This window comes from Aulostomus chinensis, chromosome 19 (genome assembly GCF_037954235.1).
Source record: "Aulostomus chinensis isolate RoL2024-O1b breed Wild chromosome 19, RoL_Achi_v1.0, whole genome shotgun sequence".
Classification (NCBI taxonomy): domain Eukaryota; kingdom Metazoa; phylum Chordata; class Actinopteri; order Syngnathiformes; family Aulostomidae; genus Aulostomus; species Aulostomus chinensis.
This window is the reverse complement of record NC_141338.1, coordinates 13,687,331-13,711,943: the sequence shown is the minus strand read 5'-3', so window position 1 is coordinate 13,711,943 and position 24,613 is coordinate 13,687,331. Positions and strand designations below refer to the sequence as shown.

The window sequence follows — 24,613 nt, the reverse complement described above, 5'->3', positions numbered from 1 at the left end:
GCTGTGTGCTACCATGGTTGCTGTATCTCCTCAAGCATGGGTGGTTTTGTTTTTGTTTTGTTTTTTTACATTTTAGTGAAGAAATCCTTGGCTTCATTTTAACTGGGATACATGTTACCATCCTAAATACCACTAAGTCATAAGGCTCATCATACTCACATTGATACGGACAAATATAGATGGATAGATAGAGATAATTAGATAGATATGCTTTATTTCAGACTCAAGGTCCATACAAAAATAAGTTCAAAACACACACAGTACAAAACGGATTATTAAGCTTATTCTGTAGCATAGTTGAGATGATTATCAATGGTATCTCTGCCAATAACAATGTTAGCTGGCATACAATAGGCTTGAGATGTTTACATTCCAATTGCATCTAACAAGGTAATGAACTGACAAATGCTCTTTTGTTACTGAAACAAAGTGAATTAGCATATATATCTAATACAGAGTAAAATGACGTAAGTAGTTGATATATTTTATATTTCAATTATGCATTGGGGGAATAGTTGTAGAAATCATTTTTCCTCAGCCAGTAAGAACTTTGAAACATGAAATTTCACTGTGTCACTAGATAATTATGGTTATTGGCTGAGAGCTAAACGGACAGGTTTAATACAGCTGCTTTAATGGCTACCTTAATGGCTTCGTTCTTCACAATGTCGTCACTCGTTCACTCTGGGACCTGCCTGTTGCCCGGCGGGTGGAAATAAATTCTACTTGTTACGTCAGCACGCTAAGCATCACACTGTCACCGTTGTCAGATTTGTCCTACCGCTTGCTACATGCACAGAACCACCTTTATATATCAACTTTATCTCTTTTTATTCGTACTTTCGAGTGAGCGCAACAGCTTAAAAAATGTAGTTCTGTGTTTATTATCCTGTTATTCATAACACTGTAGTTTTAGCTAGCAGATGGAATCAAGCGAGGTCCCTCGGAGTGGGCGGGGCTTAGATGCAGTTGGTCTCACCGGTTCAACCGTCGAGGTGTCCTCTCAGGGTGAAAATTTAGCTCGTTACACGTTGCCATGGTAACGTTGTGTATGGGAGTAGGAAATTGACTGGAGATATTCTCAAGGGGCAGACTAAAGAATTAATTGTCAAAACAATGCCGGCTGACCTGTTCACACTGGAATATACGCATGCTATATGTTAGCACGTCACTAACTAAGCTGCTAACTTTTTTCGCGTGGATACAGGTAATAGCTAATGCTAGTCGTGTCTCAGCTAGCGAAAGGCGCTAAACCAGATCGATGTCGAGTAATAACCTCCCGCCGGTGCGCCATTTGCCGCAATGGAGCCGAATTGGGCGTCTGGGTAAGCCGTGCTCACAACGACGTTTACTGCTGAACCAACTGCAGCCGCAGCCGCCGCCGCTGCTCCCCCCTGCCCTGCCGGTAGCAGCACAGGAGCCCCGTCACAGTTACACGGACCCCCGCGTCGCTTCCCTTCAGAGGAGCATCCAGTTCCTGCAGGAGCAGCATCAGCAAACTCTGGAAAAGCTCCACGAAGAAGTTGAATACCTTCGAAGGGCGAATAAAGGTCGCTATATATCATAGATAATTTTTGAAAGTTACTGTCAAAGTTAGATGAGAGAAAATGAAAGCGAACTGGATGAATGCAGTGCTAACATGGACTTTTTAAAGGACAGACAAACTTTAAAATCCATATAAATAAGAATATGGTTGGCTCAAGAAAGTGCCAGGCACTCCGAATATTGGGCTTCCCTTAAAGGTTTAAATACTCTGTCTTCAAAAAGGTTGAAGTTTGCAGTTATGTTTGACTATTATAAGAGAGGTTAACTGGATTACCTTTTTCATGGCCAGACCCTACATGTAATCAAATGGCAGGGACGTGTTTGATTCTTGATTAAAGTTGCAGAATTACGGAAATATTCTTATTTGGATACTTTCCATGTTAATTATCTTGAAATTCTGAGCTAATTTATACAAATTGAATTTAAAGCTACCTTGTCAAATAGAGAGATACATCTCGATAGTTTGTAGTCCTACTTGTAGATATGCATGCAAACATTTGTAATGAACATTTGAAACGACTGATATGATAAACCTCTGCTAGCCTACCTCAGACATATAGATATGGTTGATACCAGCTGATCAGTAGATAGCAACTGGTGTAAACACTTTTCAGTACAGGAAAAGTTGCCAGGTTTAGTTAAATGACGTCCTTGCATTGTTTTTACAACAGAGCGTCCTGTGCTCCATGAATGACGTTTTGGATGAAAAACATTTTCCACCTCCAACAAAAAGAATAAATGCTTCGATCATATTTAAGGGATCATTGCAAAAAATGCACTTGTCGACTGAGATAATAACTAAATTTGTAAAACAAAAAAAGAAGTAAACCTTCGTAGAATCAATTTTAAAGATAATTGTTTGTAACCCACTGTAGTCGCACTCTGCCAAGTGCATCTCTGTTCTTTGGTCCCAAAGACACTGATGTTGCTGCCTGCAGACTGAGGCGTGTGCAGGTACGATTCAGTGCTGATGCCAAATCACTGCCATGAACTGGCTGACTGGTTAATCAGTTTACTTCAGCTAATAATCTCTGCATGTGATGGAAAAATGCTCAATGCATCCGTAAATCCAGTTGGCATAGATTAACCCAAATTATTCAGTTATTTCTGTTAATTCCTATAAATTCCCATTTGATTCCCTTGTAACCCCCCACCCCCCCTTGTGCAACCCTACCTTGGATTAATTGCTGAGAAGAGACATTTAATCTGGCTATGGGGGTCACTTAGCAACTCTGGGTTTAACTGAGGAAAGTGGAAAGAGAGTGTTATCTCAGTTGGAGGTGGAGGACACGATCTGGTGTCAGTTTACTGGATGGGCCACATGCTGTCCATAACCACATATTAGAAAACCAAAGGAGTCATCTGTCCTCACGCTGTCACAGCAGTCAGACCCCCTGGAGAGTCTGGCTTACAGTACCGGATATGTGGCTCTCTTCTGACATTCTCTTCTAATATGGATGTTGCAGAGTTGCAGTACAAGCTGATTATGGAGCCTCTCAAGTCAAGTAGAAAAGGTAAGATTACTGTCGCTGTATCTTTTTCATTCATCACCGTGATAAAAGTTCTGTGGATGGATGTGAACTTAGAAAAATCGTCATGTTGTGCAACACTGATCAAGAAATGTATCATCAGAACAGTAGTTTTAATATCGTATGCAAGACCGATTTGACTTTTATGATGAAGCTCGGACAGAGAAATAACATTTGAAGAACACTTAACAGTCGCTTACTCTTCTTGGTGTGGGTCATCTCTATTCTAGGTATGTTAAATAGTCGGTTGGGCCTCAGACCACTTACTCAAGGAAGTGAGACCAGCACACGACTCCACCTGGAGGAACCGCCACAGGAGACACAGGCCTCACGGGACCAGACGCTCAGGTTAATTTCGGCATCTGAAAACTGTCATTCCACTGAAGCAAGCCTTTAAAACCTTAATTAAAAAAACTGATTTCTGTCTGCACACTTGATGATGTCATATCCTGATTTGATGGAACCTTAAATTTGATGTTGTTACTGTGACTCAGATGTATCGTTCAGCTCAAAATTTCAAGTGTAGATTATGTTGCATGTGTTTATACATCTACTTTAAATGCATTCTTTTAAATCATAAAATCATGACTCATTTTAGCTTTAAACAATACAAATATTCTGTTGGGATGTTACTTTTAATTGATGTGATTGATGTCACTGAAGTGTCGAAGGGTGCAGAGAAATTCTCAGATCTTCCGGCTCAAACCAAGGCACAGAGCTGAAGGGGGGGCTCATCACGTCATTACAGCCTCTACGAATCCACAGCAATCCGTCCCATCCACCGCGTGCTCCCACGCTACAGGAATGTGAGGTCATCATCCGACAGCTCTACAACGCTAACAGTTTACAGTCTCAGGAAGTATGTACAAAACATCAGAAACTATTTCCGAACACAGTATTTCTGGGGCTGACAACTGTGTGTTTTCTAGATTGTGTGCGTGAAAGCGTTGCTGAGAGATATTGCGCTGAGCAAGAAAATCACCACAGAGAACTACATTCTGACTAAGGCCTACCTTGCTGATGGTACCCGGTAAAGTTAGAGAGTATTATATTTTCTATCTAAACACAGTTTTCCTTTAAACTGAAAACAAACAAACTGACAAACATGGTTGTAATGATGTATTTTTTTTGTTCTTTACAGCAAATCTGTAGAGGACAAGAAATCACCAAAACTTGGTCTGCAAACACTTCCAGCGAGAACGTATGTACCGTAAATGTCTATATCAGTAGAGTAGAGCAGGAAGGATGGACTTATGTAGGCCAGCCTGGGCAGAGAAAAGGTTATAGGACTCATGCATTTTGTTTCACAAGATAGTTTTCACAAGCTTGAGGATTTTTGAAGCATAAACAGTTGATAGAAGTACCAGGTTATGCTATGAGTAAATACTCTGAGCACGCTAGCTTTAAACTAGCGTCATGCTTCTTCTGTTCGTGACCTGCTTAGACTTGATCAGCCACTTATTAGTTTTTAAGACATGTAAATCCTTCAAGGTTATGTTGTGTAGTATTTCCATGTATCTTATGCCTTAAAAAAAAAAAGTAAAAATATCTCAATCTTTTATGAACCACTGACCTTATTTCAGGTTTTCAACTGAAATCCAATCGATTTTGATATGAGCAAACAGGACGTTCAATAATTCCACCAGGACTCATTCCTGTGCCACTCCATTTGCTTTTGTCTAAAGCAGGTTTTCTGTGACTCTATCTGCAGATGTTCATCTACTGTATCTTATTCATTTATCTAAAACCTTTTCACAAACATTGTTTTGACCAAAAGTGTTCTTTACTGATTCCAGAAAGGCTCTGCTAACACAAATGCTGGTGTATTGTCTCTACCAGGACCGGAGCCATATCCGGGGTGATCCTGCCAGCTCTCAAACAGAGCCTCAGCTCCACCGTGGCAGACAGACAGAGGAGGACTCGCGCTGTGCAGAGAGACCGCTTCAAAACCACGGTGCGGTGACAACATAGAGATCACCATGGTGACGGCGACATGCGCCTCAGGACGGCGGTATTTCACGGATGGTCTGAAAAACCTGACAAATACCTGAATGTAATTGGGAATCAATTTTCAGTCGTGTGGATTAATTTAGAATTTATTCATTCTATGATTGTCTTTGGAAAGTCTTGGATTGGGAAGAACCTTTTTTTTTGTAAATGTTCAGAGATATATAACAAAAAGGTTTTAGATTTTGGGCCTGACAAAAAGAGGAGATGACCTTGTTTTATTTTGTGGATTGTTGAAATATTGTGTTTATACAGAAGTTGGACTTTCAACACTGCGGCACTTTCAAGTTGTCACTGGCTTCTTATTCCAACATTTGGAAACATGAATGGAGCCAGACTTTACTATGCACAATTCATTACATACAACAGCTTATTTACACCTTTGGAAATAAAAGTGTGGTTCAGTTCTATTTTTAAGATCCGCCAAGTATACAAAGAATTTTACGAGCAGAAACAAATATAAAAGCTATAAACTGTCTGAAGCAAGAATGCCAAATACCTCCTGTACAACTTCAAACAAAAACATTGAATAAATTATCTTAACATCGATGGCGCCATCTGTGTTTTTTCCCTAACTTGTACATGAAAAACTAGGAAACACTCCGCCCGTACGTCTGCTAAATTGACCTTTTGGCCCCCCAAAATTAAAGCTGCAGCAATGAAGGGGCCATGGCATCCCAGCACACGACCGAGTGTGTGGCTGCTGCTGTCACTGAGCTGCAAACATCACCTTGTCCACACACACTTAGCACATATTCTGCTGCTGTACAAGAAGACACCACAGTGGAATTTCGATACAAGTCAAATGATTTTTGTGTCATTGGATTTATTTCCTGTAACCACAAGGCGGCACTGTGACTGTGACGGAAATTCAGCTTGTCGATTTCATCAGAATGTGTCATGTTTGGAAAGTATTTGATCCTGTCGTGTCCAGTTTAATTTTTTCCAAGTTGTTTAGCCACAGTAACACCTCGTAAAACTCAGTCTTCACAGTTACCCATCGCCAAGTTCTTCAGGCGTTTCGACCCATTTTGGACATTAAGGTGTTAAAAAAAAGAAAGGAGTCATTTCCCGTTGCCACTAGATGGTGCTATGACTTGTGTTCCCCAAAACGTAGTTGGTTCTTGGCCCATTCCGCACCCCTCCACCAATGGTTAAGAAAAACAATCCTCATAGTTCTGCTGCTGAGAGCCAAACAGACAACCAAACACCACAGAAAACATAAATGACCTGTCATTCTGTCCCTGTTAAATTACATTCAGAGATGAAACTGAAACCTTGCATGACATTTAATCTGTGAGATGTCACACACGTGAGAGTCAACGACTTTAAAAAGCAGCCGGCCTAATTTCCTGACGTGGCGCAAAACTTAATGTTTCATTGAGCACAAAGTAGGGCAGGTTAAGAACTGCACACAGCCAGGAGCTGGGGCTGACAGTTCCCCACATGAACCTGACTCAGCATACCCTACTTCTAGAACCTTGAAAAAGAAATCTCCACTCATAATCCGGTGAGTTAATCTTGGTGTACGATTTAAGTCTTGTGCTTTTACCAGTTGGAGCTGATGTGAGTGGCTTGTGCGCGGTGTGGAGTGAGACGTTTGCAGATTGAGTGAGTGAGATGGAAGGTGCTAAAATTATAATATTCCAAAAGGCACTGTAATCCCAAAATCTCCATCAATCTCACCAACAGATTAAAAGGATGAGCGACCCAGATGGCTTAAAATAACCGCTCAGTGTCACAGTTCAGGGATCAGACTCTCCACCACCCTCATCACGGAGGCCTCCACAAGGTGCGGCACCCGCTTGAGCAGCTATGGGATACAGCCAGTAGAGGGTGCTGTTTCACAGGAAACTCCAGACCTCTTGAGGGGTTTGAAGGAGGTCACATACATAACTCAGCTTGGCCTCATTTCTGTCACCCTCCTCTTTTTATGTGCCTGCAACATCCATGAGCTGGAGGAGCAATGTTTTTCTTGTTTGTCAGTCCATCCCATTCTTATTTAACATCAAGACAGCCTTGAGAGAATTCTGTCAAATTAGCAACAAACATCCACTGGGACTTGAGGATGAGATGAAAAGATTTTAGTGGTCAAATGTCAATATCACTTAGTTCACATGAACGTGATTTGTGAGGAACCCAAGGATGTTGGGTTTTTTTTGTTTCTTTTTAAATTGCTACATGAACATGATAGCACAGCTACGCCTCATGGGAGTTCCTCCAAATTCTCCACAAACATCCACTGGGAGTCAAGGATGACCCGAAAAGATTTTTGGTGTTCAAAGGTCAAAATCAAAGGTTGCTGTCACCTCACATCTCAAGTGATATCTCACCGAGGAAACACCTTTAGATACAGAACAAATGTTCACCGGGACTCGGGACCTAAAACCAACATGGTGGTTAAAGATCATTGCAGAGCTGTACAACTGGATGCAGTAATTCTATTTGATGTATTTATTTTTCCATTTAAATATTCATACAATTACATACCTCACAAAATGTAACTTTTGTTGCATTATTTTGTGTTGTATGTCCGTGAAGACCTTCATCTTTATTTATATGCAGGAACAAGCCTTGTTTGTTTATTTACTTTTCTTCCATTTTGTTGCATCAGCTTGTCTTTGTGGAAATGTGGGAATTGGCAGGCAGTAGCCCGTTATACCCGGTGGGTGCAAATCTATTAACATTCAGACAGTGTCGCAGTGATGAGAGCTGCTCTGACAGCTGCAGCCTCAAGGGGAATGGTGACTGAAACCTCAACAACCATGGGAAACCAGCTACCTTTTTATATACATTATACTTCCACCAAACAGACCAGAAGTTGTTCTGCCGCATCGTCTCGCTCCATCACTGTTATCTGAGACGTGTTTTATTCTTTGGTACTGCTCTTTATGAAGGCATCTTCAGAGGCACTGCTGCTGCATTTAAATTCACTCTCTTCCTTTCAGCATATTGTGTTGTGGGTTGAGTAAGTCGGGGAGTTCCAAACCCGTGTGCCAGATTATATTTATAATGAGATCGAATGGCGAGGAAGTTGAAGAAGAGGAAATGAAAATAGGGAAATATGAAAAAAGTTTTTGGAGGTGGTATGAAAAACAAAAGATTAAGCAAATATACTGATACATCTGAATAGTATGTTGGAGAAGTTCTCAACATGGAAGCTAGCGTAGTTGTTAGCGCTAGTTTGCCTTATGAATTATTCAATATGACACATAAAAATCTGCTTTCTTTGACTCTTAGCTCACAATACTTAGCCCATAGCATGATAGAGTGCTAAGAATGCAGATTAAGTATTTTATACCAGAGTTGGTAAAAGTACACTCGAACTTTCTATGCCTCCTCGCTGGCTGGAGGTATTGTGTTAGCACTGCGGGGGAATTTCCATTTTGAGCACCAAAGTCCATGGGGAGCAGAAGGTGAACTGAAACGATTTTAATGGTCATAGGTCAACATGGCAGAATTCACAGAAACAAATAAAACCACAATGCTGCATTTCAACTTCCTCACTCGAGTAAAATTGAACAATTCAAATTCTGAAATGTGCTTCAAGTATTAAAAGGAACATTTTGAAAGGCATTCTAGTTTGTCTTCGTGCAAAATGTAAGAACTCACATGGAAAATAGCCTCAGCACTCAAGATATTATGATCAGCAGGAGGGTTGGGACTTCATTGGCTGCAACAATAAAGGGGTGGTCTCCTCTGCTGCCGTGTCCCAGCCGTTGCTTTTTCTTTTTATTTCCTTCCTATATTTAGTTTGACTATTTGATTGCAAATATTCATTTTTCATATACTGCATATTAATAACTGGCATGTGATCGAGGGACTCCTGTGAGTTGCAGATATTATTACCAGATATGAAATGTAGGACACAGCACTTTTGGGGGGGGGGGGGGGGGGAAATTGTATTGTTTCCTATATTTTCCATCACTATTTTAATGACAAAATATATTTTTTTCAATAGCTTCACACTATATGACCTTGATACGCCAAATCAGTGCAGAATACACTTGCAAGATGGAAACATAGAAAACACCTACTTTAAAAAGAGGACTATAACCTCGTACATTCTATGAATGTTTTAGTTTTCTTTGAGTATGCAGTTTCTTAAAAACGTATGCAAATGTTATTATATCCTTGTTTTGAATCCTATATTGATTAGTAGTAGGAGATAGCTAAAAACATTACCGATCCGTTTATGTAACCATCCATTTGAAGTTCCTTTTTTAGAAAGGTTGCATCAATCTGAAACACTGCTCTACAAGCACTTTTGAGTCTTTTTTGAGACGGTGAGTTGTATCCTTTAGTCTATTAATACCACCGGCTGGTTGACCTGCGGTTATGACATCACTGCTTTGTCACATAAGCTTTGTCATGGAAATATGATTGACATCTCCGAATCTGCACGAGGGTGAGGGGCCGTCCATTTTCGTCACTACCCGCCCTCCCACACTCCGCCTCGTACTCCTCCTCCCGGCCAGGCGTCAGTGACGTGCAGTTTGAAGCCGGGACCTGCCCTCCCGTCGCCATTTTTCAATCTCGTACTCACAACTCTGGTGTCTGGGGTGAGGGGGGCTGCGAGCAGAAATCAGGGGGGAAAGTATTAATTAAACGGAATCGTTAACCCGAGTCGCCTCGTGGGCTGTGTGAGCGTGGGGGAAATGCACGCGACAGCTAACGGACACGGGCTCCTGAGATGCACGCGCAGGAGACGAGCCGCTGCCGCCGCGAGATCATTCCTGGTGTGAAGACGTGTTGCGGGCCGCCATTTTTTTTTTTTTTTTTTATTGCTGTGCTGCCTCCAAAGTCTGCTCCGAGTCGAGAGAGAGAGAGCGACAGAGAGAGAGAGAGAGAGAGAGAGGATTCAAAAACGCATTTCCATGACGCGTGCCTTACCGTGAGACCGAGAAGATAACCAATTAAACGTTTTCAGCGGGCGACCTTTTTTTCCCCCCCCGGATATGAGGAATTATCTGACGGCGAGCTGAGGCCAACCTTTTTAGCTCTCGGAACCGACACCGACTGGAGGACATAAATTATTAGAAGGGAAGCTTGTTGTTTTCTCGGAAGGCAAAAAAGAGGAAGCTTCATTGATCATTTGTCTCTTTGGCTTCCGTCGATGTTTATCCGGTGTAAGTTAATTTCTCTCACCTAACCGTTTCATCGCATCGCAGGATTATGCTTCTAGATCGGGTCGAGTGAGTCTCCTGCCTCTGAAGACGTCAGGTTGTTTGTGTTTATTAGTAATATTATCATCATTATTCTTATTGTTGTTATCATTTCGAAGCGGAGGTGTGTGGAGCCTGCAGCGGGAAGCAAACAGGGTGCCCAGCCCTGCACCTCTCAGTGATTGGCCAGTCCCAACCACGTCTAACTTATTGTCTTTATTTTTTCTGTCTTTTTTGTCATTTATAGACTGATATTAACTTATTTTTGAATAGAAATGTCAAATGCTCGGTTTGACTCATCCGATCGGTCCGCTTGGTATTTCGGACCCGTGTCACGACAAGAGGCACAGAATAGGCTACAAGGACAGAGACATGGCATGTTTCTGGTTCGAGACTCGTCCACCTGCCCCGGGGACTACGTGCTGTCGGTGTCCGAGAACTCCAAAGTGTCTCATTATATCATCAACTCTTTGCCCAGCAAGAGGTTTAAAATAGGCGACCAGGAATTCGATCACCTCCCGGCCCTCTTGGAGTTCTACAAAATCCACTACCTGGATACAACCATGCTGATAGAGCCAGCCCCCAGGTAGGACTGTCTGACCCCCCCCCCCCCCACACACACACACACACACACACACGCACACACACGCACACACACCCTCACGGTTGTAAGGTGTAATTGATGTCATACTTTCCATACATGCTGCACTATAAATCTATAGCGAGCAACGTGAACTGGGTTATCTATTTTTATCAGAACTAACCTACTTTCAGTCAGACTGCAGATGTCTGTTATGTCATAAAACTTAAGTTTGTCAAATCTGGAAGTCCCAGACAGCAGCAGTTCTTCCATTACAGAACCAGTTTATTTTTATAAGGGAAATCACTTTACTTGAAACTAGTAAACCATGACCAGGTAGGCCTGTTAAAGTCATTCCAGTAGCAACTTCTCCCACAATAAACAAAGACAACTCAGTGATTTGCTGACCTCAATACAGGACCCACTGTGTTTACATGCGTGTGTCCACGCAACAGCCTTGCCCACTATTTTTGCAGTTAATTTATTCAGTACTCATTTTTGGAGGATATTTTTATATGATTCACATTTTAATTTGAATGTCTGAGTCGGAGTATTCTTAACTCTTTCCTTGTCTGTGTTTTATATTTGTAATATTTTCCCTTATTTTTCAAGACCCCCAGAACGTCTCGGGCTTTGATTATGAAACAACCGATAGTATTTAAAAGAAGAACAGCCCCTTGTATTAAATTTAATTTATTGCAGTGATTCCTTATCCTCCAACAAGATTTGTTATTGTGACAGACTTGTTACTTGGCACTTTGTGCAGGTCGAACCAGCCAGACTTTACATCAATCAATCATATTTTAATTAAAATTGCAATTTAACCTGCAATTTTCAAAAATCACAGGAGGGTGCAGCATTTATCGGAGGTTAATTGTGTGTGAAAATAAGGTGTTAAGTTGAATATTGTATTGCTGCAGAGACGTCCTGCATCATCTATCTATAGACTAAAAAAAAACATTTGACTGATTCCCAAGAAAATCAAATTATACACAGTATGATGGGGTTTTTCCAATTATGCATCCATCATATTGCAAATGCAATATCAGTCAAAACATGATTGCAATTGGATAGATATTTTTTTTCAAAATCATGCAGCTCCGTGGCCTTAAAAATGACTTCCACTTGTGTTTAAAATACTAAAAGCAATTACACATTCATATCTATAAAATACCAACTACTCTTCCTTTGCATTGAAAATTCCAGGTTACATGAATTTATAATATATTCAAAATTTTAAGCTTTCATTTTTGAAGTATTTGTAATGTGTTCGCAGTTTTTATGGGCCGAGCGTTGCCTTGGTAGTTTTGGGACTGATTGTGCCTTGCTATGGACCTTGTTGTTGGCACGTCCAAAGCATTCCTGATGTTTTAGTTATTTTTCCAAATACTGTTATTCACTGTAATATTCCTCAGTAAGTGGTTGGAGAAAAGGCTCATGAATATGGTCTCAAATGCTGGAGGGAAGCGAGTCCCTGGTTATATTAGGCCATCCATGGTCATTGTCTGTGCTTTCTTGATTTCCCAAGGTACCCAAGCACGATGAGTGGTCCCATCCAGCCTATGAGTGGCCCAGAGGACAACCTGGAGTATGTGCGGACTCTATATGACTTCACTGGCAGCGATGCAGAGGACCTTCCCTTCAAGAGGGGGGAGATTCTTATCATCCTGGAGAAGCCAGAGGAGCAGTGGTGGAGCGCCAAGAGTAAAGAGGGGCGTGTCGGGATGATCCCCGTTCCCTACGTGGAGAAACTGGTACGACCTTCACCTCACCCTGGCCAGCCAACCCATGGGTCTCGCAACTCCAACAGTTACGGGATCCCTGAACCTTCACATGCCCTCGTCCACGCCTACGCCCAGCCGCAGACACCTTCGCCACTGCCCCCCAGCACACCCGGGGCAGTTATCACCCCTCTACCGTCCATGCAGAATGGCCCTGTCATGGCAAGGGCTATCCAGAAACGAGTCCCATGTGCTTATGACAAGACAGCTCTGGCTCTAGAGGTACAATTTAATTTCCCTTTTCTATCTCAAAATCTGTTGTCTGTTGTCTTCCCTGCACTCTCCTCCTCATCAGCATCATCCTTCTATACAGCACATTGATGCAAGATCTTAAAAAGGATGCTGTTTTGTGCTGCTGCTTCTCCTTGAGATGCAGTGACCAACATTTTGATGCATATCGTGATGTATGGCTTTGGAAAAGGTGGACAGGAAGGGCACGATTCAAACTACCCCGATTACACAAAAAATGTTTTTACGCTTCTTTGAGGTTTATTTTTGTCTTTAGAAAAGACAAATGCACGAAGATGGAAACCCTCAATTTGAATTAGCTCTGATGTAGCAAATCTTAAACTCCTGTCACTGATCAGCTGATTACTCTGTTGTTGTTGCTATGAATATTCCCAAACTTTATGATCATTGTAGACGGCGATAGTGTGTTTAAGCATAGTCTCCTGCTCCGCTGCCTGTTACAGCTGTGGGTAACATTGCTCATATGGCTGTCAGGTGTGCCACATATCTTGGTTTATTCGTTCCAAACCTCTTGATGCAACGGCTGTTATTTGCATTTCCTTATTTGAGGCAATTCTAACGGTTGCTTAAAGTTTTGCTTTAATCGGAAACATTGCGAGTATTTGTGCAAGAGTATCGATCATATGGCCTGGTGCTTTTACATCAAGCATGTCAGCAATGAGTCTTCATGCTCTTACGCTGACCGAGGTAACCAGTCATGATACCATCAATAGCAATTTCCTAGTCATTTCATGCACCTTGTGTTTTAATTGCCTTTAGTGATTTTAGGGGGGCAAACATCCTACCTCAGCTTCTACTCTTGTATTATCTACCTCGTGCTGATGCTGCGGTTTAACCGGCATTCTCCCCAAATCCAAAGATCCAGACTGCAAAATACTCATAGGCAGTTGTAAATCTGAGGTAGACAGCACACAGTTGGGCAAGCAGAGCCCGGTTGTATTCGTTGTCTCTGCTTCCTGGTGGTCAATCAGTCAGTGAGGCAGTCAGCAGCACCGTTGGGTCTCTCAGGAGAGAGAACTGTAGCTAGTTCAGATCCGCTTGGATGTTGATAGTATATTGAAGCATGTAATGTGACACTGTAGTATCTAATGTTTGACTGTAGACGGACATCTGCTCCCTGCGCGGAGCCTCTCGGTGGTGTAACAACTCTATGCTGAGCGGTGCATCACAACCAACAACCTCTGGTGACAGCGTGAAGACCAATAATCTTTCATTTAGCTCGTGTTCCTCTGTGCAGTAATTGAATAACTTCTACTGTAAACTAAATATGAATCATATATTTCCCACCCTCCAGTGAGCTTATTGTTATGAATCTGTCCCGGGTTGTGACCCAGGTTCAGTCTGAATCATTATTACACGTTGTTAGCCCACATTGATGACTTGCCTTGACAAAAGAGGCTAATTAGTCCAAAAGGGAGGGGCTGGCAGCTATAGCTGTCTGCGGTGATTCATCACTCTTCATTTCATGGAAATGGATATATTCATTGAAAAACAATAAACAGCCCTGGTGAATGGTATTCACACTATTCATGTTAAGACAGCTCTGTGTTGCAACGTTGGTTCTGTCTCCATGACGGCTCGTCTGGTTGTTTTTGTGTTGTTGTTTGTTTTTTCAGTTGACAAATAAATGGTAACAATCAGCCCAGGAAAGCATGGTTCCATATACAAACTGACACTGTGATACTTGCTGAATGCTTCAACATGTCTGGTCTGAGTCTGCACCCTCTGCTGCCTGTCACTCTACGCAGTGTCTACAGCAGAGACAGACGCTTTGATGTAACCATAATTAAATGTTCATTTATCCAGCTTTGTAAAGAGAAAGAGGGTGTGGCCAAGCAAAGCAAATGCTGGAAAACCTGAAATTAATTAGTGAACTTTGGGTCTGTAGAGCTGGACCCAGTGTGCTGGTCTCTCGTTAGCTGTCAGGCATATTGACCACTGGCCCATCAGTAGTGCGGTTAGGCTAGTAGCATCGCAACTGTGCTTGATACAAGGGTTGGCTATGTGACTGGAGGTCATTCTTTTTACCCATCAGTTAGCATTCTCTGCCCAAGTTGCCACAGTTACTGCAGAAATTACATCATTTGTTAGGATGTGAGCTACTTTTTACTGTCTGTGTCTGGGATGTTTACCGTCTGACCCAGCCTACGTTACACAGCTCGGTGCAATCATGTTGTACTTGTTTATCAATCAATCGTAGAAACCAGCGCAGGTCTGGCGCAACTCTGTTCCTCCATTTCCTCTCAAACAAATGGACATAAACCAATGGAAGGCGATGGCTATCATTGTTTTGCTGAATCGACTGCAACCTGGATGACACTAGCTCGTTTCTCCCTGTCTTTTTTATCCGGGTAACAGCAGAAGGCGCCTTCCGTTTTGATCTCCAGCTAGCGTGATTTACCGCAACTTATGGCTCACTGAGGTCTGAACCCCAGCAGCTAAAACCTGCTAGTCTGGAATGAATCACACCGCCTGTTTTTTTTTCTGCAGTTCCCCATTATTGTTCAGACTGTGTACAAAAGAGTAGAATGAAGCTGTACTGACCCTTGTCCAAGCAAGAAACACACCGGTGGATTTTGGTAACATTAATGAGGACTCCAGCTCCTATTAATCTTGAGATTCACACCTTCGCCTTTATTGATAGCCTTTAGAACCTCTGTGCTGATAAAATGCCCACTGAAGAAAGTGTAATATATCTACCAGATAAGTGAATATATCATTGTCTTGTTTACATCTTGAACAAGGCAATACAACTGCATGAGGGTTTTGATGTCTGTGAAAGGTATGGGAATTCTGAACATGTCTAGTGTCGGGGCTCACACTCGTCTGTCCTGCGTGAAATGACCCGGTTTTGTTGCTCTGGGTTATCCTCGTCCTTTGGAGTCGGTATCAAATAGATTTGTGGCGGCAGTGACGCACTTGAATGTGAAAGTTCTGCTGGTGTCCATTTGTCCACATCCATCAGGCTGCCGGTCTGTTGGTTTGCCTTCTCTCCAGCAGGAGTGGTGCTGCCTTTAATACCCACTGTACATCTTTAAAATGGCCAGAGGGAAACAGATGCTGCCAAAGCTTACTGAAACCTTTTTAGTTGAGAGCAGTCTCTTTGTCATGGCCTCGCAACAACAGCCAAGAATGATGCCAGTGCTAACGTAAGAGATGCATATTTATGGTCCCAGAACAATTTCTGCTCTTCGGAGATGGCCATGTTCCTAACCTCCCTTCACCTCAGTCATGGTGTCATCTGGGAAAGCCAGAACGGAGTGGCAGCCATTCTTGATGACTTATAAATTCCACCACTTTGCTTTCAGTTGTGTTCAATCAAAATTTGAGGCCAGGGATTTTCATGAAAACAGAATTTTAAGACGTTAAACAACACTATGTTCAGTGTGGTTTAAGTCAAGTGATATAATTTCAAAACGTCTTAACAACCCAGTGTACTTGTGCTTAGCCTACTGGTCACCTTTTAAGTTTGAGTTTTGATCCCCTGAAGGGAAAAAAAAGTCATCCATAAAGCAGAGTAACATTCAGAACAGACGGATCTGAGGACCTGAGGACGACTGGCTTCTCTCTTATACAGCAGGCAGGTGCCCATATACCTCCATAGGTTATTCACAATAATTTAAGATTAGATTCTAAATTAGATGGCCAGAAATTGAAGAATAATGACTGTCTGAGTCCTGAAGGACTGGAGGACTGAGTCCTTCATTTTGGACCATTTAGACTTAGACTTAGGCTTAGGCTTATCTTTATTGATCCCTTTGGGATGGCTCCCTCAAGGAAATTGAGTTTGCAGTAGCAAAAAGAAGATAAATACTCTTACAAAATAAAGGAGATGGACAATAGACTGAGTATGTATGTATGTATGTGTGTGTGCATATAGATATAGATATAGATAGATATAAATATTTAAACAACTTGTACCATTGCTGAGGCCAGTTACAACAGTCAAGACAGGACCATCTGATAACTGACATGCTGGTGCAGTCAGATCTTTTTCCGTCTAGATTTTTATTGGAGGAATTAACCAGTGAGGTCAGAGACCTCAGACCACCCGTTATTACCAGAACATGAGGAGGAGGGGTAGAAGTGATCTTTTCCTGCAGAAACCCCACAAACCAGGCTCTGAGAAGAAAGCTAAAACTGTGGTGCTTCAATCAGCATCTTTGACTAAACCGTCTCAACATTCTTGTTATTTCTCTCCCTTCCTGTCTCTTCTGTCTCGGTTGTTGGTGAGAACAGGTCAAAGCTCACGCTAAAATACCTCCCGGTTGCTCTGTGCCTATTTTGGAGAATGGGGGGATTAAGTAGCACAAGCTTTGAGTCATCATTCACGTCAGGGGCAGACGGGCTCCCCACGTGTCATCAGGTTATATCCTGGTGGTTGAGGTGTTACAGTTAGCCTGCTTGTTTCATTTTATTTGAATATTGCTTTTCTAAATACATACAGTATGAGTGTTTTGAAGTGATGAGGCAGAAATATGAATATGAGCTTTTGCATATGGCAGGATTTGTTGTTCTGCATCAGCAAACGTATAATATAATCAGCATGCTTGAGCATTTAGATCAAAGTCTGCATTCAGAATGGTACACTTGTTAAAGCCTCAGGTTTCGTGAGGAAGTTCAGCAAGTACAATTTGAGACTTTGTGGAAACCAGCAGCTATAACTTCTTAGCTGAATGTTGGACCCGGGTCAGACCCTGAATACCCGTCAACTGCCTTCACCTACGGGTGTGAAGCTGCTCTGCTCTTCATTTCTGACCGAAGCCCCTTTCACACTGCACCAAAAACGCGGGTCAACACGGGTTTTTGGGCACTCTGAAAGGGTCGACTCAGCAATCCGACCCGCGTCAACCGACTAGCCAAGCGACTCGGGTGTTTAGCAGCTCGGCTCACCTGCAGTGTGAAAAAGGCAACACGCGTTGTCTCAGGTCTCACGCGACCTTCCTGTCGTATCATGATTTTGTCACTGCGCCGCCTGTCAGGCTTGACCTGTAGCTTCTTCAGCTCCCTTCCAGACTCGCCAAAAACTCCATCCTCCATCGCTGCATTAGCGCTGACATTTTCCAATCTGCGCCGAGTTTGCATGCTTTGCAAAAGAGACAACATTGCAATGCACGCAACGACAACACTATTGTTTGATTCTGTGACATCCTTGTTGTCATTTATTTACCTCGCAGTGTTCCAGCGCATGTTTGCGTGAAATGATGACGTGGTCAGCGCGATGACATACAAGAGAGAAAAACACAGGCACGCAGCCCTCACAGCAGGAGTTCAGACCCGAGTCTTCTGGAAGCTTGAATGCGCCCCAATGCCGAGCAAATGCGGGTCCAAAACCCGCGTTGACACGCGTTTTTCAGTGTGAAAAGGGTATGACAGACTTAAGAAAAGCATCCATGACGCTTGTTTACACAGTCAATGCAGGTCACCCTTTCTCTCCCTCCACACAAATAATTGATAAACCAGATAGATCATCTATCATGAGACAGTAATTGCTTTTATAGAATTTAAAATGTCCGTTACAGACCTGAGTGGATGTGTTGGTATATATATTGGCATATATGGACATAATATTTCATCTGTAGTGGTGACAGGAGGTGGATGTTGGAGGGAAGCCAAGAGTGATCTGACGTCTTCACATCTGTCCGCTCGTGATCAGTTAATCATGGCGAATCTTAAAACCAGGTCTAAGTGTGGCCTCAGTCACGGAAATCTGATTTGACTGCAATGTGGTCGGTGGACAGATTGGATAGAAGTTTTGTATAATTCTTCGTCAGACGACCTCTGCTGAAGCTCTCCACGTCTCTGTAGCATTCCTGTCATTCCAGAGTGGCGTAAAAGATGATTGTTTCAGATAATGTCCTGGACTGGATGTCCTTGAAGCCTCACTCTGGACCCAAAGCTACAAATGGTGTGGCTTCACATTCACTTCAGTCACGCGTTTGATGAAGCACCAACAAGGACTCACATTAATTAGCATGCGTGGTTGGTGATCTGATCACAGTGAACAGTTTGAGTTCACACCTGGCATTGCGGGGCTTCTCCAGTGACCACTTGTGATCAGACCCCTACTTTCCCACCCAGTATGCAAATGCACGACTAAATTATTCTGTTTGAAATGGCCAAACATGGTGCCAGCATGTAAGAGCCTAACAGTTAGGAAGCTGTGATGAAGGGGTTTAGTTTGATCAATCAGGTGTATGGGAAGGGATGGCATCATGACTGATACCAATACCCTGTATAATTGGGGCAGAAAGTAAAGACATGACATGACATGAAAACTTATAAAAAATTTTAAAAAAAGGAAGTTATTTAGTTTCTGCCACTAGCTAGGCTTCCTTGTATAGCTTCTATGTGACACTGACACTTGTTGCACATTTAGTAGCAGTTAGGCTGTTTTCTGATGGAGGGCGGCGTAGAATTGTCTCTGAGAGATGCTTGTTTGCAGCAGCTGTCCAGGTGTGTTTCCAGGTGTGGAAAAGGCAAGATGGCTGTGCCCGGCAACAGGGTTTGTTTACAAGTTCGCGTGTTTTATGAGACAACAACAAGATAAGACATGGCGGAGTTCATCTCAGAGAAAATTTATGAATGGGGGGAGGTGAATATTTGACAATACATTGGGCCGATACGAAGTATTTGCTCTTTCAGTATCATTATAAGACCAAGAATATGACTCATCTGCTATAAACAGTAACCTTATCTAGACCTCTAGTCCTCATGGGGCGAGAGGGCCGGTCCTAACTATTCTGATCAAAGTTAGTTTAGGGTGAATTGAGATTAGGGTTAGCCATCAAGTGGTTAGGATCAAGACTAGGACTAGGGTTTGGGTTGGGGGGGCTGTCTACATGAATAGAGGTCAGTGACAACTCTTACTAGGAATACCAGGTGTGTGTGTGTGTGTGTGTGTGTGTGTGTGTGTGTGTGTGTGTGTGTGTGTGTGTGTGTGTGTGTGTGTGTGTGTGTGTGTGTTCTGTTCTGTTCTGTTCTGTTCTGTGGTTCTTTGAATGTTATTTAGTGTAATCTTTCATTGGTCACAGTCTAATCATTGAGATTCAGTAATATTTGAAAGCCAGTTATCAGGTGGTCTCTAGAATGCTGCTGCCTCTGTCTCCACCTGATCAGATGCTGCTGGCTTGATCCTCAGGGGGTTGATAATCTGGGAACTGAAGTTGATTCACTAAATAGCTTTAGTGGCATCATGTAACGTCTTTGCCTTGGGAGGAATATCAAGTCTTTGAAGTCGTAAGGCTCCAGTCTAAGTCCAGTCACAGGTAATTGATGTTAAATTAGAGTTGCTAGTCTTTCACAGTTGTCTTCACACCTCTGTGACTGGAACAGTATTCCAGCTTCCTGATTAAAAACATCAGCCTCAAGTTGATGATGACAACACTAATGTTCATGTGCAGCCGTGCACAGCCTCTCACTTAGAGACTTGCCACTGAGCATTGAGCTCACTGGGATTTGCTGCATGTTTTGTCGAGGTTTCCTGCTCCAGAAGGTAAACTATGATCCCCCAGATGGTTGAGTTACTCTGACATCATAACTTTTATCCATCAGACAGTATGACAGCGAGCGCAGCCACTGATCACTGAGAGCTCAACTCTGGAGCTCCACCTCTTTTTTATTTCTCACATTCAATGATAAGTAAGATGGACATTTAGTTCGATAACCTGGAAGTTGATCATAAACCCAGGACTGAAGTTGCAGGTATGGTCTCCATGTCACATTTTCTTAATGTGTGCAAGTTGTTAAGAGAGGAGATTTACTGTGATTATCATCCTGAGTGGCTTGTTTACTCAAATCAGATAAAGGCTGTAACCCTGCCTGATCTTTAGACGGCACGCTAGCGTCCTGAAACCGGAGGTGTGATGCATCACACATCAGCATCGGCTTTAAGTACAGGGGTTCACACGCTCAGTTGCTGTCAGCTGTAGCTGTTGAACTGAGCCACCGTCCACTGGTACCATTGTGGAACCGTTGCCTCTCACCAGACGTCAGCTCAGCTGGCTTGTCGTCCATATTGTGATCACATGCTGTTTAATGTCACACTGTAAGGTTTCATTGTTTATCTTGTGTTTTAAAGTCTGTCACATCCTGCTCCTCCTGTAACTCCGCCTCCTGTCCTCCTGTCCTCCTCAGGTTGGCGACATCGTCAAGGTTACACGGATGAACATCAGCGGTCAGTGGGAGGGAGAGGTGAACGGACGTAGGGGTCACTTCCCATTCACCCATGTCAAAATCATAGACCCCCAGAATCCAGACGAGAGTGACTGACCTCAGGTCCACTGAGCCCTGTTGCCAGTACGACCTGTCGTCGACCTGCACATGAATCTACTGGCCATCTTCACCTTTTTCCGCCAGTGTCACCATGGTTACGTGCTTGCCTGCTTGGGACTGTACAGTGATGGCGACCCCTATGTTGTTGCCAACCGTTGCAAGGCTTTCTGACTGTTTACAGCTTTGGATGTCTGGTCCAAAATAAAGCTGACACCCCCCCCCCATCTTTATCCTAGGATGAGCTGCGTTTTTACATCGGGTTCCTTTCCATTTCCAGATCACTGGGCATCAACATGAGCGTGTGTGTGTGTGTGTGTGTGTGTGTGTGTGTGTGTGTGTGTGTTTGTGTGTGTGTTTGTGTGTGTGTGTGCGTGCGCGCGCGCGTGCGTGCGTGCTCACAATGGCTATTCACCCCATTACATCACCACCTTTTTTCTCCTCTAAGTACTTGCTATGTTTGAAGTCTTGGGGACTTTACAAAGTGTGTGTGTCTTCTTGTGTGTGTGTGTGTGTGTGTGTGTGTGTGTGTGTGTGTGTCTCATTGATGTGCAGATATTTGTACAAAGTAGGGAAAAGCAATATCCCTATCGAGAGCACTGAGGCAACGAGGAGCTAACCAGCTAGTCGGATGTAATTTTTCTCCAAAACAAAAAAAACAATCAAGTCACTGTCGTACCTTAACCATTACACAAGCACACACACATGTACACACACTTATTGGCCATTCAGATTGGCAGGGTTTCCATGTGTGTTGTGTGTCAGGAGGAAGCAGAAGAGCTGAGTCTACAAGCTGGCTACCAGACTTGGGCTCCTGGAGCAAGACGCAGCCATATGTGATTTCATCTTATCATTTGTGCCACACGATCAACAGCAGTTTGTTTGTTTTTGATGTTTAGTTTGTCACATGGACAACATGTATGGTAGCGGGATGACTTTGCATGTCCATTGGGTTCCTCTCTATACTGTCCTTCTTTCTTTTCTTTTTTTTTGTCAGTCGTTCTTTTCAACTCAAAGGATATCGCTTAGAGATTAGCAGGGTTTTAGTGCAAAACGCATGAAGCACTCGAAGTCAAAATTTCTCCATGTTTGCATAAGCGTGCCAAGTTTTCAACATGTTGTCAAAAGTCAACTAGCAACATCAGCGCTCCCTCCGAGCATCCGTGGACGAGGCCGGCTTCAAAACGAAGAGAACGCGGTGTGGGCGTGAAGGCTTTCCACCGAGGTGGCGCAGGTCAGGGAAGGTAGAGGTGGCTCACTCAGCCAATGAGATCCCATTAATGCCTTTTTCAGAGAGTCAAATAAATGCATCTTTTGGCGCATCCTCTCGAAACCTTAATTTTTTTTTAACGCGACGTTACTTCCTGTCCATTTAGAATTTCAACTAGCTTTATTCCTTCAATAATCGGTCTGCACAAGTTTTCTTCTCTCTCGCTCTCTCTCGCTCTCTTTATGCAAGCGGACTCTTCTCAAGAGCATTGGAAAAATCCTTAATCATACTGCGCTGCCGTGAGTCCGTCGCAGTGAGGATTAAACGTTTGTGTAAACAGTGCTGACAACCAGATTTCTGCTGTAAAATAAAGAAATAAACGTCTCATCTCCCAGTGCTTTTGGTTCAAATCATTGCTCAGCCGTTCACTCTGAGTAATAATGTGCAGCTTTTAGTTGTATCCCTTATTTTTTCATGTTTTCAATTTGTAGTCAGCTGTAAAATCAAGGGTTTTTTGTGAAAATGAGTGATGTTATTAAACAAGAAGTACCTAAGGGGACATTTACAAAAGGGAAAAATGCCTGCTGGTTGCCTCTGTGCATGACCTCTTGGCTAAGGAGGATGGTTCCACCTGGCCAAATGCTGCTTAATGTCATTTATTTCCTTATTAAATAAAGGTTTTTCCTTATTTGAATGCCGTCTGGTCTGTGAAATCAAACCAGTATGGGGTTTCCTCGTCAGACTAAACGGAATCTACTAATTAAGCAATACACCCTGATTCTTTTCTTTCTGGAGGTGAACTTGCTTTTCATGTGCTTCGGAGTTCTTTTGTAATGGCATTAACAGTATTACTGTGTTCTCAAATTCTAGGACAGCCTGTCTTTTACTTAAGAATTGAAAATTGTGCCTTTTATTTTCTTATACCATTTACACGTGTTAATATTTCCCATGGTTAACACCTGTGCTGGTATTGACCCTTTATGTACAGAACAAGTAAATAAAATTTACATCTACTACTTGAAGGCTGCTATCTTTTATAATCCTATGTGTGTGTGTGTGTGTGTGTGTGTGTGTGTATCATCCCAGGTTGTATATCTGGAGCGCTCTCTCTCTGTCTCTCTCTCTCTCTCTCTCTCTCTCTCTCTGAATATTGGACAGTTCCAGTTTTGATTCTGGCTGCGCCCAGGAGAAAGAAAGCAATTAATGAATTTTAATGAAGTGCTAATAAAAGCGAGTCAGCTGACCTCGACGTGGAGGATGGAAAACTTTTCAAGGGCGATGTTTGGCAGGGGCCCGTTGTGGAGGCATCTGTTCAAATGCAACCACAGGTACGGGCCTAAACTTTATAATAACCTTAGTTGTGCGGTCTGCATTCATAACGAGTTTTGGAGTTCTTTTATCTCATTTTCAAGTTTGGAGCTCAGCATTGGATTGAGAGTGAAGGGTGTGGTTGACCCTGTCGCTAGCTGTGCCACTGTCTTCAAGAGAAGCTGTGATTGGCTGATTAAAAGTAAAGTAAAGAAATGGCATCTGACATCATCGAATTGAGTCACTGTTAAAATACTGATGAAGATAATAAGTTCTTAATAGAATAAGATAAGAGTAATTATTCCCCCAAAACACTTGTAGCTGCTATTAATGGTGTAGAACTGGAATCACAACATTACATCGATTCCTAAAACAATTATAAAATATCGAGTCAACTGACTTAAAAAGAACTTGCAACAAATAAGCTACTGCTTCCTATGAATACAAATATTTATATTTAGAAATAATCATTATTCAGATGAACCTTCTTTGTTTGTGTTCACCTGAAAAAGCTACAAATCACATCACTCATCCATTTTCAATACGGCTTATCTGTTGGGGGGGGGGGGGGCTGGAGCCTATCCTAGCTGACACTGGGTGAGAGGCCGACAGACGGTCACTCGTCCATCGGAGGGCCATCAGGAGAAATTAGGGGCTCAGTATCTCGCTCAAGGATACTTGAGCCATGCTGCCCCCAAACCACATTACATCAGAAGGAGACAAACGATAAACTCTTAATGTGCACAGAGCCAAATGCTTCTGATGAGCATGGAGAAGCGAGTGCTCATGGGAAATACTGCTTTTGCAGGAACACTTGGCTGATGCGTTATGAATATGCTGGATTATGCAACTGTTCCTGTGTGTACGAGCTGTGGGCACACAGGCTGCTCCAGTACATGTACCATGACTGTGGAATGCCACAGCACAGCACTACTCTTCATGCCAAAAAGCACGTCTTCCTACACAAC

At 42.8% G+C, this 24,613-nt stretch overlaps 2 protein-coding genes across 3 annotated transcripts; both read left to right on the top strand.

Moving 5' to 3' along the window:
• The first annotated feature begins 814 nt into the window (after positions 1–814).
• Positions 815–5,680, top strand: ccdc74a (coiled-coil domain containing 74A). Its single transcript, XM_086188063.1, has 7 exons — positions 815–1,550; positions 3,012–3,059; positions 3,305–3,422; positions 3,738–3,933; positions 4,004–4,104; positions 4,216–4,275; positions 4,914–5,680. Exons 1-7 carry the CDS (start codon positions 1,262–1,264, stop codon positions 5,035–5,037), a joined length of 936 nt encoding a protein of 311 aa, XP_086044189.1. The 5' UTR covers positions 815–1,261; the 3' UTR covers positions 5,038–5,680.
• A 3,949-nt stretch (positions 5,681–9,629) lies between these two features.
• crkl (CRK like proto-oncogene, adaptor protein) lies at positions 9,630–21,546 on the top strand. Of its 2 annotated transcripts, none has more exons than XM_086187787.1 (4): positions 9,630–10,210; positions 10,494–10,832; positions 12,355–12,829; positions 20,993–21,546. In XM_086187787.1, the coding sequence occupies exons 2-4, from the start codon at positions 10,522–10,524 to the stop codon at positions 21,125–21,127; spliced, it is 921 nt and encodes a 306-aa protein (XP_086043913.1). In that variant the 5' UTR covers positions 9,630–10,210; positions 10,494–10,521; the 3' UTR covers positions 21,128–21,546. The 2 variants fall into 2 exon arrangements, with proteins under 2 accessions (XP_086043913.1, XP_086043912.1); XM_086187786.1 differs by having other exon boundaries at positions 9,630–10,304.
• Positions 21,547–24,613: the final 3,067 nt, after the last annotated feature.